Consider the following 15,820-nt stretch of genomic DNA (forward strand, 5'->3'; position numbering starts at 1 on the left):
GGTGAGGTGACCGTCAATTAGACAAAAATTCTCCACGTATTTGTATTTTTCCAGAAGTATCTTTTTGGCAGAATCATCCAGAGTTTTTCACAGCTGATCCATCCCACTTGTCAGTTTTTCCAGGCATATCACCTATCTTCGACTTATCCAACATGCCGCTACGGCCACTGCCTGTCCCGCAGCTGGAACCCCCGCCAACCCCACCACCGCCTGCGCTACCGCCCCTCCTCCCGCCCGTGCAGCTGCTGCCACCATGTTGTCCGCCTCTGAGTCTCCCTCCAGAGAATATCTTTGTGATCTTCTGTTAAGCAATGTCTTCTTTGATAGATCCCAAAAACATTATTTCCGAAAAAAGAAGAATAAATTTGACTGTAAGCATTTAAAAATTTCCCTTCAATTGACACCATTAAGAGAATGAAAATATAAGCCACAGACTGAAATAAAATATTTTCAAGTCATATACTTGTATCCAGAATATTTAAAGAATTTTCAAAACTCAGCAATAAGAAAACTCTGTTTTCAAATGGGCAAAAGATTTGAACACAAAACTTCCACAAGGCAATAATATGAACGACAAAGCACATGAAAAGCTGCTCAACATCATTTCCCATCAGGGATCCACGAGCTAAAACCACAATAAGATAGCATGGCACCCATGTTAGAAAGGCTACAATAAAAATGATCAACAAGATAAGCCAGGCACAGTGCCTCATGCCTGAAATCCCAGCACTTTCAGAGTCCAAGGAGGCAGAAGGATGGTTGGAGGCTAGGAGTTTGAGACCAGCCTGGGCAACCTATCTTTAAAAAAGTTAATTTTTAAAAAGATGAACAATACCAAGTGTTGGTGAATATGTGGGAGAATTGGAAGTCTCATCCATTGCTGATGGGGATGAGAGATGATGCCACATCACCAAGCAGTTTGGCAAAGCTTCTGATGCTGAGTAGGTACTTATGATATGACCCAACACTCTCACCCCCAGATTCTTACCCAAGAGCAATGAAAGCAAGACTCTGTCTCTAAAAAATATAATTAAAAAGAAGATGAACAATAGAAAGTGTTAGTGAAGACATCGGAGAACTGGAAGTCTCATCCATTGCTCATGGGGATGGAAAATGATGCCACATCGGCGAGCAGTTTGGCAAAGTTTCAAATGCTGAGCATATACTTATAATATGACTGAGCACTCCCACTCCCAGGTTCTTAACCAAGAGCACTGAAAAAAACGTGTGTGCACATGTCGCAGGTGTTTTTCTTTGCTAGAGCTTCCACAAGCAGGAACCACACATGGGGCGTTGGAACAAGAAATGTATTTTCTCACCTATCTGCAGGCTGGAGGTCCCAGAGCAGTGTCTGCAGGGTTGGTTTCTCCCAAGGCCTCTCTCCTTGCCTTGTAGACGGCCACCTGTTCTCTGTGTCCTCTCACGGTCTTCCCTCTGTCTGTGTCTCTGTCATAATCTCCCCTTCATAAAAGGACACGAGTCACTCTGGATTAGTGCTCACTCTAATACCCTCATCTAACATCCATTACCTCTTTCAAGACCCTGTCTCCACATATAGTCACGTTCTGAGGTGCTGGGTGTCAGGATGTCAACCTGTGAATTTGGAGGAGGATATAGTTCAGCCCATAATACAAGGATTGGGAGGAAGGGTGCCGTGCCACCACTGAGATCCTATTCCATGATCCAGGCATTCTTGAAGTACCATTACTCAGAACTGACTAGTAATGAACTTGAATTTTGTTTAAGAATAAGTTTAATGTCAACAAGGTCTTTGTTCATCCTATGAATTTTGCATCCCTTCCCCCCACAGGAAGCAGATGATGCCCCGAGTACATCTACACCTGGGTAAGTTCGTAAGTTTAACGGGAACGTTTTATCTGTCTCTACACTTGCCTGAACTCAAATTACCTAGGAAAATATGTCCTCTATTTAACATGTTCAAATATTCTGATGACATAAGGGAAAGTAGAAATGCTTCACTGAATATTTATAGCCATTCATGTAGCTTATTGCACTGATCTTACTTGAAAAAATTATAGAATTCTTTATAACTAACATTTGAACTTATGCACAAAAATAAGGCCAAGCGTAGTTATTTTCTTTCTTTAAACACATGTAATGTTGTGAGCCTGAATGTTTTTTAATGTTTCTAATAGTGTTTCATTGAGAGTCAGACTTGTCATTTCAACTCTAAATACATCCACTGATGACAGCTCTGCCCCAACACTGCACAATTCCAGCCCAACTGCACACCACTTTTTCACCCTCCAAACTACAAAGCTGAAAGAAGACCCTTATAAAGAGGACCATGATCCAGTTTTAAGCACACATTCTAAAGGGTACCCTGTTCCCATGATGAAATAAAATTGTGCAGCCATGACAAATGCATATTCTTCCCAGAGAATCTCAAGTGCAGGATACACTTCTCACAGAACATAGAGTAATAGGAAATCTACTCACACATGATGCTGAGTAAATTATTTACTCTGTTTGCTATTTCATTTTCCTTTCCATAAAATGAACACATATTAACTTTATATTTTAAAAAGCAACTTTATACAACATTTCCCAGAGTTTCAGGGTTTAGATATTGCGCTCCTACACTCTACTAAAGTTTCATCTAGAACCATTTAATACAACCTAAAGGAAAATGAAATGGAAAGATAAGAGTCATTGGCTCAAACCACCCCAGGTGCACAGACACAGGCACATGCGCACACACACACTCTCACACACAGTCACACTCTCTCACACTGACACAGCCTCCTTCCTGCCTTCACCTCACATCCCAGTCCCCAGCCTGCCTGCCATACTCCTCCTGTCACTGCAGGGAGTCCCAGCTGACCCCACAGGGGAAGCGCCCACCCCAGCCTGCACAGAACAGCCCCATCCTCCTCTCTGGGCACGCAGCAGCTGCAGCTGTCCTGGCCCAGGACCTCTGGGGTCTCTGCCACCATTCCAGTAGGTCCTGCTGCTCAGGGGGGCCCGATGTCCAAACCAGGAAGGGCCCAGTGGACACATGCCCAGAGACACGGCCGACATTATTCAGGGAGGGTGTGTGAGGGAGGCTGCTCATGCTGGGAAGAAGGGGCACCCACACCTTATGGCTTGGAGCAGCTGCTCGGGGTTCCTCTAGAGGCACCTGGGGCCCCAGACTGCTGAGGTCACCACATGTCTCCCGGTCTCCCCCTCACAGATGAGTGCACCCAGCTGGCCTCATCCTCCCAACCCAGCTGCCCTGGATCATGGAGCAACATTTTTTTTTTTATTTTTTTGAGACAGGGTCTTACTCTGTCACCCAGGCTGCAGTGCAGTGGCACAATCTCAGCTCACTACAACCTTTGCCACTTGGGTTCTTGCAATCCACCCACCTCAGCCTCCCAAGTAGCAGGGACCACAGGCTCATGCCACCACGCTGAGCCAACTTTTGTAGAGATGGGGTGTCACCATGTTGTCCACACTGGTCTCGAACTCCTGAGTTCAAGGGATTTGCCTGCCTCAGCCTCCTAAAGTGCTGGGACTACAGACATGAGCCACTGTGTCTGGCCTTGGAGCAACATTAAGATGGGGGAGAATTTAATACCTAACTTACACTCAGAACTTATAACCTTATTACATGCTGATTGTATCAGTTTGAATACGATAGTACATAAGTTAAAAATATTCTGCACCTCCCTCCCTGAATACCACCTCAAAACGCCATTTTAATAATAGAGGATAAATACATGGTTTTTCTCTATGCAGATTCACTCACGTTGAGAGGTTAACGTATCCCATATGAATTATTCTGCAGCTTCCTTTTTTGATTTCTTCAACAATACGGCATAGATTACACTCATGACGTTTCATATAGATGTGTTTTATTCTTGTCAGGAACTTCACCCTCTCGTGATGTGCATATACCGTGGCTTAGTCAACCATTGTTCACTACGGGATATTAAGTTTATGACCAAGTTTAGGTTTTGCAAACAGAATTGCAAGAAGCGCCTTTGTGCCAAGGTTGTCAGATATTGACAATATTGTTTTGTTTCTGTAGAACACTTAAAAGTCAAAGGGCATTTGCATTTTAAATCCTCATAGTTTCTTTTTACTTACTTTACCAAAAGGTTTCAACAATGCAAATTTCCTTCAATTTCCTCACTCTTTTCAGCACCAGATATTAGCAAGGTATTTTTAGTTTTATCCAAATAACACTTTTAATTGTTTCAGTGTGCATTTTCCTTATTACTAATGAGATTGAACATATTGTCATTCTTTTTTTTACCGTTTCACAGTTCCTCTTGTATGAATTAGCTTTTCAAATGTTTGCACACTTTTAAATGGAGTTGTTTGTATTGTCGATATTAAGTGCTCTTTGCACATTAGGGATAGTAATTCTCTGATCTATGTGTTTCCAACGTATTTCTTTCAGTCTGTCTTTTAAAATTTTGTGTTTATCGTGTCTTTTGCAAACGTGAAGTTCATAAATTTTTGTGAAGTCAGTTGTCAAATGTTCCTGTCTTGTTTTAAAAAGTCTTTCTTACTCCAGGGTTATACCAAAATCATCCAGAACTCTTTGCTGATATTTTCATAATTTTTCTGTTTTGACTTTCCTTATATTTTGATTTTCAAGCCATCTTGGACTTATTTTGCATACAGGGAGAGAGCTAAGGTTACTTTATCTCAAAGACTTAACTAATGGTTGCCACCTCGCTTATGAAACAATACACCTTTCCATCTAATTCAAAGGCCCCCTTTTCTAGTGCTTGCCATAAGCACTAGACTCAGATCTGTTTCTACACGTTTATTTCTGCCTTGTTGATCTGTGTCCTAAACCGTGCTGTTTTAATTACTGGACCTTCCTGAGCTACATTTTAATGTCCGACAGTCACTTTCTCAGGTTTTTTCATTTCTAAAAGTTTTGACAATTTTTAAACTTTAATTTTTTCATCTAAGTTTATTTGAAATTTATATGGAAAATACATTTTGTTTCAGTTCCAGGAAACCTGGGATTTGGAGCAAAGTTATATTAAATATACACCTCATTTTGAGAGTGGCCGATAGTGTTTCCCTGGCATCCCAACTCCGCTGGGAGCCACAGTAAGGACCCAGAAGTCAGTCTCCCCCAGGTGGGCAGAGGATGGAAGTTCCTGCCTTGCTCTTCCTGAGTTGCCCCAGAAGCTCCGCCCTTCACGGAAACGTGCTGGGGGCAGCACCAGAGTTCCAGGCCAGGGAAGGCCAGCCGGGTTCTGCAGCTCAAGAGGCAGGCAGCTTCCTGGGTCAGAAAAGGGTAGCCCAGGAGAAGTGCCCCGTTCATCAATTTCTCAAATCTGAGAATTGCTTCAGAGTTTTGCCTAGTTTCAGCAATCAAGGATTACATATCTCTTAGTGTGAAAATGCTCTTTCACACAACCCATTAATTTTCCTTGTAAATTGGTTTTCTTTGATTTAGTGAATCCAGGTTATTTTGAATTTTACTTTGAAGTATAGCCTATGGTTCTAATATTAGGTAAAAACTAAGACATTTTCTCCTTTATCCATTTCTGGCAAGAATGGTAGAAAATTAATTGTGACCAGGATTGTAAACTTTCACTTTGAAAAAATATATATGTTTTACCAGTACACGTTCAAAATAGAAAATAGGGAAGTTACAAACATTCTTGGTGTAAAAACCGAAGTCACTCACAGTCCCCCCACCCACCAATGGCTACTGCAGGCATTTTGATTGGCACCTCCTGCGGCTTCCCTTTTAACATTTTTTCTGTGTATTAGACCCATTTTCTAAATGAAATTATCATTTAATACACCTCTTTAGGCACCTGCTTTTTAAACTCTACATTGTGCCGTTAAAGATGGGCATAAACCGCTCCATCTTTAAATCATACTCCTCTTTGTTGGAAACCTTCATTTCATTCAAGTCTTCTCCACAGGAGAATGAGCTAACCTTGTTTAATGTGAAAAGTGTTACACCAACACCACGTGAGTTTACAAAGCCTCTAGATGCAACACGCGATAAGTTACCATTAACCCTTTTTTTGTCACAGAATATGCTTCCAGGGTCACCTAACAGTTTGGATCCAGCTGGTCCACCTTATAGACTCACTCACAGCCTTTTACTTCAGGCTCTGCCTGCTGCGCACATTACAAACATCTGTTTCTAGCGATCAGGGACTTTGTTTAAATCATGTCACGCTCTGCCATACAGGGAAACTCCATTCATTAAGAGCCTGTGGGGTGTGATGTTGCTAATCACAGGTCTATTTTGTGGGAAATGTGTGGGAATTTATAGTGTCTCTAGTGGTGGATATTAGACAAACCGATGGGGGATATTCTGGTCTGCGTGTTTGCTGTGGGATGTCGAAGGGAATGGGTGGACGTAGCTGACCAGCTGGAATGAAAGTAGGAGCAGGGAGCAGGATTTCCCGTGTGAAGACCCTAATCCCCAGCGCCTCATTCAGTGGCTTGTATTAATTTTCCACTGGAGGTTGGAGCTGTTCCTTTGCATCATCCCCCTACCAAGCATCCAGGGTGCTTTCCATGTAAGCGTCATGCCCAGGTGGTGTCTGTTGTGTAGTATACTCCTGAGCACTCACGCAGCCTCCCGGGAGCTGCCTGTTCCTGGGATCTGCTGACAAGCAGAAACCACGGTAATGGTGCTTGTCCGGAACTTCGGAGCCTTAATTGGCATGGCCTGTTGTGAGCTCCTCCCGAAAGCGAGACCCTGCTTTGCTGACACGTGGTCTTTCCTTCCTCCTGCGCTTCCTAGAAGAGGGGATCATGAGGAGCTCCTGTCTCCCTCCCAGGGCTTGAGCCTGAGTCCCGCTGCTGTTTGGCATCTAGAAAGGACCTCGTCATCTGGGGTATCGCCAAAGCCGCTGGCCTCTTCCTTCCAGTGAGCAGCACACAGCCTTCCTCCACAGTGGAGGTTACAACAATATTCCGAGTTGCTCGTTTGACTAATTGTAAGGATTCATAGGTGTTTTAGTCTGTTCAGCCTGCTTCAACAGAAATACCACACAGCGGGGGCTTAGGCAACAAACGTTATTTCTCACCATTCCAGAGCCTGGGAAGTCCCAGCTCAAGGCACCGGCAGATCTGGTGTCTGATGAGAGTCCCTTCCCGGTTCTCCGATGGCCTCCTCTGGTTGTCCTCACACAGCAGGCAAGTCCCAGCTCAAGGCACCGGCAGATCCGGTGTCTGGTGAGAGCCCCTTCCCGGTTCTCCGATGGCCTCCTCTGGTTGTCCTCACAAGGCAGGGAGTCGAGAGTGAGATCTCACTCACATGCCTCTTCTGAAGGCACTCACGAATCCTGTCATCCGGGTCCCACATTCGGGAGCTGACACCAAAGGCTCCGCTTTATGACACACAATGCTGGGGTTAGGACTTCAGCCTGTGAATCTGGGGACACAGGCACACCATCTACAGGAAGGGTCCTGAAGGGTGCTGCTCCAACAGCAACAAAGGCCCAGAAGTGCCGTGTGTGCATCTCAGCCAGGTATGCAGATGTCTGCAACCAGTCTGAAATGCGGCAGACCAGAGTGATGGGCGGACAGTTATGTGATGGGGTAGAGGACAAACATTAGCCCTGGTCGCTTCCAGGTGCTGGGTTCAGGTTTTGTTTGTTTTTTATTTTTTTGTAAAGCCCTTTCCAGTCTTCCTTATGTTTGAAATTTTAATAAAATGTTGGGAAAACTGTGCATACAGGAGACAGGTGGGGAATAAATAGTGTGCGTGTGTGTGTCTGTGTGTGTGTGTAACTGATGGTCAAAAGATGGAGCATGTGGGGAGGCCGAGGCAGCAGATCAAGAGGTCAGGAGATCGAGACTGTCCTGGCTAACACGGTGAAACCCTGTCTCTACTAAAAATACAAAAGAATTAGCCAGGCGTAGTGGCAGGCACCTGTACTCCCAGCTACTCGGGAGGCTGAGGCAGGAGAATGGCGTGAACCCAGGAGGCAAAGCTTGCAGTGAGCCAAGATTGTGCCACTGTACTCCAGCCTGGGTGACAGAGCAAGACTGTCTCAAAAAAAAAAAAAAAAAATTAGCTGGGTTTGGTTGCATGCTCCTGTAATCCCATTCCTCGGGAGGCTGAGGCAGGAGAATGGCTTGAACCTGGGAGGTGAAGGTTGCAGTGAGCCAAGATCGTGCCACTGCACTCCAGCCTGGGTGACAGAGTGAGACTACGTCTCAAAATAAATAAATAAATAAATAAATAAATAAATAAGATGGAACATGTAAGTGTGTTGGAGACACATGCAGACATCCGAGGGGAACTGAGTGAGGGAGCCTGGAAGTGGGACATGGCTGGGAGCACTGAGGACACAGCACAGGATGTGTGGACAGGTCTGAACCCACACCCAGAGGACAGCTCAGGCAGAGCAGAGGAGCTAGAGAGGAGAGGAGGGCAGATGCAGCTACCATAGGGCTGTCTCTCTGCACTAAGAGCTGAGCACTTATACACCCAGCAAAGGGTCTAAGGCTAAGGGAGCATGTCCTCTCAGATGTCCTGCATGCTCCCTCCCAAGAGGCTGCACAGCGAGAGGGAGGCTGCGCAACTTCACCCCTCCCATCCACACCGGGCTGCAGTGCCCAGTTTTCCTTCTATGGCACCAGAGATTCAGAAGGACCCACCTGAAGATCTAGGGTTTGTCTTTCAGTCCACTTAGGAGAGCCCCATTCTGACCATGGAAGGTCACACCCTGGCCCTTAACCCCAGTGGCCACAGTCACTGAGAGTCTGATGGGGACTGGCCTGCACCCCCAGACCCGGCCTGTGGCCTTCTCTTAGCTGCAGGCTCAGTCCAGGACCTGCATCTGATCCTGTTGCTCTGATATCCCCCAGAGGCATCGCAGGCCCACCTCTCTCACTCTTCGTAGGAATCCAAAGCTCCTCTTAGCAGAGCGATGAGAAACTAATTGGCACCGTAACCTGCATTTGGACTTTGGCGTCTGACAGACCTCAGTTCGGGGCCAGTGTGGAGATGCTGCTGGTTCTACAACCTCATAAGTTTTTAAACCACTCTGAGCCCCTATTCCTCACAAGGAAATGGGGGATATTAGTATCTCTTCCCAAGAAGGTTGTGTGTGAGCTCCTGGAGTTGTGAACGTCACTGCCCAGGGTCTGGCTTTGGGATGCCCAGTGAATGGTGGTTGCCTCTTTCCCCTTGTTTTGGGTCCTAGGTGCCCAGAGTCACAGGAATCCCAATCCTGGGTGGGAACAGATTCATCCTTGATCTGTGAGTGACCTGCTTCCTTCATTGACTACATATTTTGTTTAGGTATGATAGTGGCGGAAGCACCAACAACAAAAGCAGAGTCTGACATCATCTTTATCTGTTGACAGGGCCCCCATTCCAAGTCCTTGCACCCCGCTCATGTTCTTCATTGTCTTGCTTTCCTTCAAATTTTGTTCCTTAGATGTCTATATAGATATAGATGTATATTCTTAAAGAGTACATACATGCAATACATTGGTTACTTTTTCATGTCTTTTTTTTTCTTTAACAGAAAGGACATCGTGTGTATGTAGTATCTGGAATCTTTGAGGAATCACCTTTTTCACTTAGTACTAAATTGCCAAGGTCTGTCCATACTGCTTGTCACTGTAGTCTGTTGGCGTTTGCTTCTGTGGCTGTTCCACCCCGTACCACACTTAATTACCCCCTCTGCTATGGTTGGGCATGGAGATGGAGATGGCACCCAGCTGTGCTGCTTGATCTTGACAGCTCTCCTGTTGTACAGGTGCAACCATTTCTCCCGGGGCTATTCCTAGTGGTGCAATTGCTAGAATGTCCAGCTCTCAGAGATAAGGCCACAGTTTTTTAAAGGTGTTGCACATGTTACACTCTCACAGCAGGGTATAAGAAGTCCTATTGCTTCATGTCCTCTCCAACACTTGGAATTGACAGTCCAGTAGTGTGAACTGGTGGCTTATTGTGGCCTACTTCAGTATTTCCCTCATTATTAATGAATCTGAACACATGTGAGTCATACGAGTTTTCTCTTCCATGAAGCACTTGCTCATGTCCCTAGTCCATTTTTCCACTGGACTCTTTGTGCTTTTCTTATTGATTTATAGAGTTTTTATATATTCTTTATACAAACCTTTTGTCAGTTGGGTGAATTACAGATAGAGTCTGTCCATGTGCAGCTTAACTCCATGTTTAATTTAATATACCATTCTAGAAACCAGATCATGCATTACAATATAGTCATGTTTATACATATTGTATAAGTAATGCTTTTTGGTCTTGATTAATGAATCTTTCCACCAAAATATCCAAAAGATAGCCATCTATTATTTCTACTAAGGGTTTTCAGTTTTGATTTTGAGAGCCAAGTCTTTATGTTTGGTTGATTTCAGTGTATGGTGTGAGGTAGAGATCTAACTTCATTCTTCCCTCTATGGATTTGTATTGTTTCCAGCTCCATTCATTGAGCAGGTCCTCTCCCCACTGGCATAAAAAGCCGCTTCTGTCCTGAATTCCATTTATGCACATATCTGAGTCTATTTGTGAGCTGTCTAGTCAATTCCACTTGTCAGTTTGTCTATCCCTGCACTAATTTCTTGTCATCTTACTTCCCATAGTTTAATAAGTTCTGAGAAGTAAGTACTCCCTCTCTCTCCCACGAAAGGCTCTAGTTATTCAGTATTATGGTCACTAGCCCCACTCTTTCCTTTCCAGCACCTTCCCCATTCTCCCACCTGCCACACCTCTGGTGTCCTGACGTCAGACCCTTCTTATCTCCTGTGGGGTGGCAGAGGCTAGCTGCTTGCTGTGTGGGGTGAGCAACATGTTCCATATATGGACACTCAGCTACCACCCTTGTGCTTAACCTCACATCCCACCCCCATCCTCGCTCCTCACCCTTGCCCCTGGGACCCTCCATATCTCGGGGCCCGGGAGCTTCTCTATTACTCAGTAAGGAAGACAACCTCCTTTAACTCAGCATCTTTGTCCACAGGCACTTCAGCTTTTTAAAAATCCAATCCACCAATCCCTGACTTTTAATTAAAAACTTCAATCTATCTATCTATGTATACATATATAATGTTTAAAGTAATTACTGATAAGAAATGATTCACTTCTGCTATTTAGCTTTTTGCATTGTGTATATCATATATATTTTTATTTCTCAATTCCTGCCCATTTAAAAAATCTTTAGTTGAATGTTTTTAATGTTCCATTTTGATCCCTTTGTTCTTTCCTTTTTTGTACATTTTCTAATTATCTTCCTAGTGGTTATGCTGGGGATAATAATTAATGTCTTAAACGTATAACACCCTAGTTTGAATACCAATGTAGATTTTTTTTTGAGACAGGACTCAGTCTGTTGCCCAGGCTGGAGTACGCAGTGATAACTCACTGCAACCTCCTACTCCTGGGCTCAAGCAATCTTTCCACCTCAACCTTCCAAGTAACTAGGACTACAGGCACACATCAGCACACTTGGCTAATTTTAAATTATTTTTTGTGGAAATGGGGTATCAGTATGTTGCCAGGCTGGACTTGAACTCCTGGTCTCACACGATCCTCCCACTTTAGCCTCCCAAAGGCTGGGATTACAGGAGTAAGCCACTACAGTCAGCCCCAACTTAGTTTCAATAGTACACAAATACTGCTTTTATCCATCTCCATCCCTCACCCTTTATATTGCTGTTGTCATTGATTACATCTTTATACAGTGTGCACCCATTAACAATATTTATAATTATTGTATTATGCATTTGACTTTTAAATTATATAGAAAAAAAGAGTTACAAACCAAAAGTACAATATTATTGACTTGTATATTTACATGTGTTCTTTATTTCTTTACCATTGTTCTTTATTTCTTTGTATGGTTTTGAGTTACTGTCTAGTGTCTCTTCATTTAGGACTAAATAATTTCTTTAACATTTCTTTTAGGGTAGTTCTACTGATAATGAATTCCCTCAATTTTTGTCTATCTGAGAATGTCTTAGTTATTGCTTTATTCTGGAAGGATAGATTTGTCACATATAGAACTCTTGGTTGACAGGTATTTTCCACCTTCCAGGGCATTTAAATATGTCACCCCACTGCCTTTGAGCCTCCTTAGTTTCTAATGAGAAATCACCTGATAATTTTATTAAGGATCTCTTGATTCTGATTAGTCACTTCTCTCTGCCTGCCTTCAAAATTCTCTCATTGTCTATGCCTTGACAATCTAACTGTAATGTGTGTTGGCATAGATCTTTTGGCATATAGCCTGCTTGGAATTCGTTGAGCTCCTTGGATATGTAGATTCATTCCTTTAATTAGATTTGGAAAGTTTTCAGCCATTATTTCTTTAAATAGAGTAGTCTCCTGCTCCCCCATTATCTGTGGGGGATACGTTCCAAGACTCTCAGTAAGTCTCTGAAACTGTAGATAGTACCAAACCCTGTATACACTATGTTTTTTCCTGTACATTAATGGGCAGATTGTGTATACAGCATGGATATGCTGGAGAAAGGGATGACTCATGTCCTGGGTGGGCAGAGCAGGGCAGAATGACATTTCATCATGCTACTCAGAACTACACACAATTTAAAACTTGTGAATTGTTTATTTCTGGAATTTTCCATTTAATATTATTGGACTGTGGTTGTCCAGAGGTAACTGAAAGTGCAGAAAACACAACTGCTGATAATGGGGGAACACTGTATTTTTTCTGCCTCTTTCCTTTTCTCTTCTCCTTTGGAGACTCCGATGTTGCATATGTTGGTAGTCTTGATGGTATCTAACAAATCTTTCAAGCTCTGTTCATCTTCCTTCAGTCTTTTTTTTTTTTTTTCTGGTCCTCAGACTGGATAATTTCAGTTGTCTTCGAGTTAGCTGATCATTTCTTCTGCTTGCTCAAATCTGTTGAACTCTTCTAATGAACTTTTTATTTCAGTTATGTACCTTCCAGCTCCAGTTTCTTTTTGGTTTTTAAAAAGTATATAATTTCTATCTGTACTAATAATCTAATTTGCTCATATGTAATTTTCCTACTTTATTTAGTTGTCAGTGACTTCCTTTAGTTCACTGAGCATATTTAAGACAGCTGATTTAATGTCTTTGACTAGTAATTCAAATGTCTGAGCTTTCACAGACATAGTTTATGCCATGTCTTTTTCCCTTGTGAGTGGGCCATATTATTCTATTTCTTTATATGTTCTTTTTTTGTTAAAAACTGGATATTCTGTGTATCATAATGTGGTAACTCTAAAAATCAAGTGCTTCTCCTCCTCTGGGACTGTGGATTTTCTCTTGTTAAAGGCTGGAACCATCAGTTTGTGCCCTTTCCAAAGTAGTTTTGCAAAATGTGTATTTCTTGTCACTGAAGTTGCTCTTCCTTTATCTCTATGACCAGTTAGTGAACTATCAAAGATTTCCTCAAATATCTAGCTACAAACAAGGGGGGACTGTCTGTCTCTCTAAATCTTCCAATGGTTGCTGCTGGAGGAAGCCACTGCTGCCAAGTGGATCAAAACCAAGGCAAGCCTCTGTATTGATCCCTCAGGGCACCACCAGACTAACCAAAATGTACCACCTCAAATTTATTGAGGACAAGGTTCCTGATGCTCACTCTGACATCAGCCAGCTGCTCCAAGAATGTAGGTTGCTGCCCTTATAGCCACAGGAAGACTAAGAAATTGAGGCGGTAGCTGGCTCATGTACACCATTCATGAAAGAACAGCAGCTTCTCCTTTCTTTTTCTTTTTCTTTTTCTTTTTTTTTTTTTTGAGACAGAGTCTCACTCTGTCACCCAGGCTAGAGTGCAGTGGCACAGTCTCTGCTCACTGTAAGCTCCACCTCCCAGGTTCACACCATTCTCCTGCCTCAGCCTCCCGAGTAACTGGGACTACAGGCACTCACCACCACATTCAGCTTTTTTGTATGTTTGTTTTTTTGTTTGTTTTTTTGTTTGTTTTTGTATTTTTGTATTTTTAGTAGAGACAGAGTTTCACCATCTTAGCCAGGATGTTCTCGATCTCCTGACCTCGTGATCCACCCACCTCGGCCTCCCAAAGTGCTGGGATTACAGGTGTGAGCCACTGCACCCAGCCCAGCTTCTCCTTTCTTCAAGCACTCTCCCATACATGTCTGACCAGATTCCAGAGTTTCCAAATAATTCATTGCAATTGCTCTTTATAGCTCAATGGTTGTTTCAGTGGAAGGACCAGCCTCTATAGCTTTCTACAATACCATTTTGTCCTTAGGTAAACTTCCTCTGCATTTTTATATACATACTTACACACACTTACAACACAGTTATCTACATTCTTCCCCACAAACCTGTATGTCTCACAATCCTCCACCATTTCACCATCATACTTTGTCATGCCTTTATTTTCATTTGAAATTAATATTTTATTTTCTCTTTATTCTCAGTAATTTTTGGATTCGTTTGGTGATACCCCAGTTCTCCTTTGCTTACTGAGTCCTGTCACTTCCTTCTGTGCATTTTTTCGTTGCACTTCTCTGTGTCTACCAAGACTACTGCTCCCCCTGCAATAATCTGGTGGCAGACACTCCCATTGTTGCCTATGGTTTGGGAAGTTTTGCAGCAGCAGTCACTGCCTGGCCGCTCAGCCTACAAGTCACCCAGCTAATCACCCCATCAGGAGCCCTGCCCAGCTGAGCATCCACTGCTCCTCCGTGTCGATTCCTGGGGGTCTCTTCCAGGTTCTGCAGCACACTCCTGACCATGGCCTTCTGCATCAGCTCTCATTTGCATCCTTTCCTCCTAGGAGTCATCATTTCTGATCCAAGAAAGGTGTCCCTCTTGCTTTTCTTTGATGTCCTGTCCTTACTCATTTATGGATCCGTTTATATCCTCATTATAATTTTTAAGGATTGGATCAGAGAAGGGAGACTATAGCATGTGATGGATACGCTGTTTTGATTTAGAAGTCTCCTAGTGACTTTTTTGCTTGTGGGTCTTTCAAAACCTTTCAAAGTAAAATTTTGCACGTTTCTGGTCTCTAATTCCCGACACATTCAGCGTTGCAAGTTAAGCCGGATCTCCAACCCTCTGGAAAGTCTGGGCAGCAACACGGTCCCCTCTCCTGCCAGCTGGCCAGCACACATAAACAATCAAGTCATTGGCTGGCTGGGCTAGTGTAACATCAGGGCAGAGAACAAAACACCTGTTCTCAAGATGTGGGTATAAAAACACTTAAGGCTCACTGATAGCAAGAACTCACCACAATCAAGCAAGAGTTGTGAGAAGAAGGTACCAGGCATGAGCTGACCTCCTGTGGGCCCCACATTTCCCCACTTTTCATGCTGGAAATCCAAACGAGCCTCCTTGGCTACCACAAGACCCTCTTATTTATCAGGGAAAGCACACTTTGTCTCTGTGTCAGCACACATGCAGAAGAAAAAAGCAACATTCTTTCAGCAGTGTGGTCATGTTACTGTCTTCACAAAAATGAAGGCTCTGAAACTCAGAGAGGTGAAGTGATTGCCCACGTCACAAGCTAATCTCTTAAATGTACTCTTGTTTACACATTTTTGCACTTTGGCAGTATAACAAGTATTACATCATACGTTCTCTGTTGTTTCTCTTTCTGAATATTGCAAACAGGCTGCAACAAGAAACAACAGAGCCCATGAAAACTGACAGTGCTGAAAGTGAAGACTGAGATTCAGGTAAGATACGTGGCAGTGCGGGTCATGTTGAAATCTACCCAAGTTTGGTTCTCTAGAGAGTGAAATATCTTCTTTTAAAAATCACCAATGCAAACTCAAGGGCTGGGCTGCTTGTCGTTTGTCTCTTGATGTCAACAGTAACCCCAGAACAGGAACCGTGTGTCCATCTTTAGAAGTAGGGCATGGCAGCCGAGCTGT

At 43.4% G+C, this 15,820-nt stretch overlaps 1 protein-coding gene across 5 annotated transcripts in view; it reads left to right on the forward strand.

The window, feature by feature from the left end:
• Positions 1–15,820, forward strand: part of LOC134757639 (probable palmitoyltransferase ZDHHC11B) — an 80,305-nt gene that overhangs the window by 56,495 nt on the left and 7,990 nt on the right. For all 5 annotated transcript variants that reach the window (XR_010131863.1, XM_063700881.1, XM_063700883.1 and 2 more), the window contains 2 exons: positions 1,811–1,845; positions 15,558–15,622. Coding sequence is in view for 4 of the 5 variants with exons in the window: in XM_063700881.1 (XP_063556951.1) it covers positions 1,811–1,845; positions 15,558–15,615 (93 nt within the window). In the remaining variant the exon portion in view is untranslated. The remainder of the gene's footprint in view (positions 1–1,810; positions 1,846–15,557; positions 15,623–15,820) is intronic.

Source organism: Gorilla gorilla, chromosome 19, assembly GCF_029281585.2.
Source record: "Gorilla gorilla gorilla isolate KB3781 chromosome 19, NHGRI_mGorGor1-v2.1_pri, whole genome shotgun sequence".
NCBI classification, from domain to species: domain Eukaryota; kingdom Metazoa; phylum Chordata; class Mammalia; order Primates; family Hominidae; genus Gorilla; species Gorilla gorilla.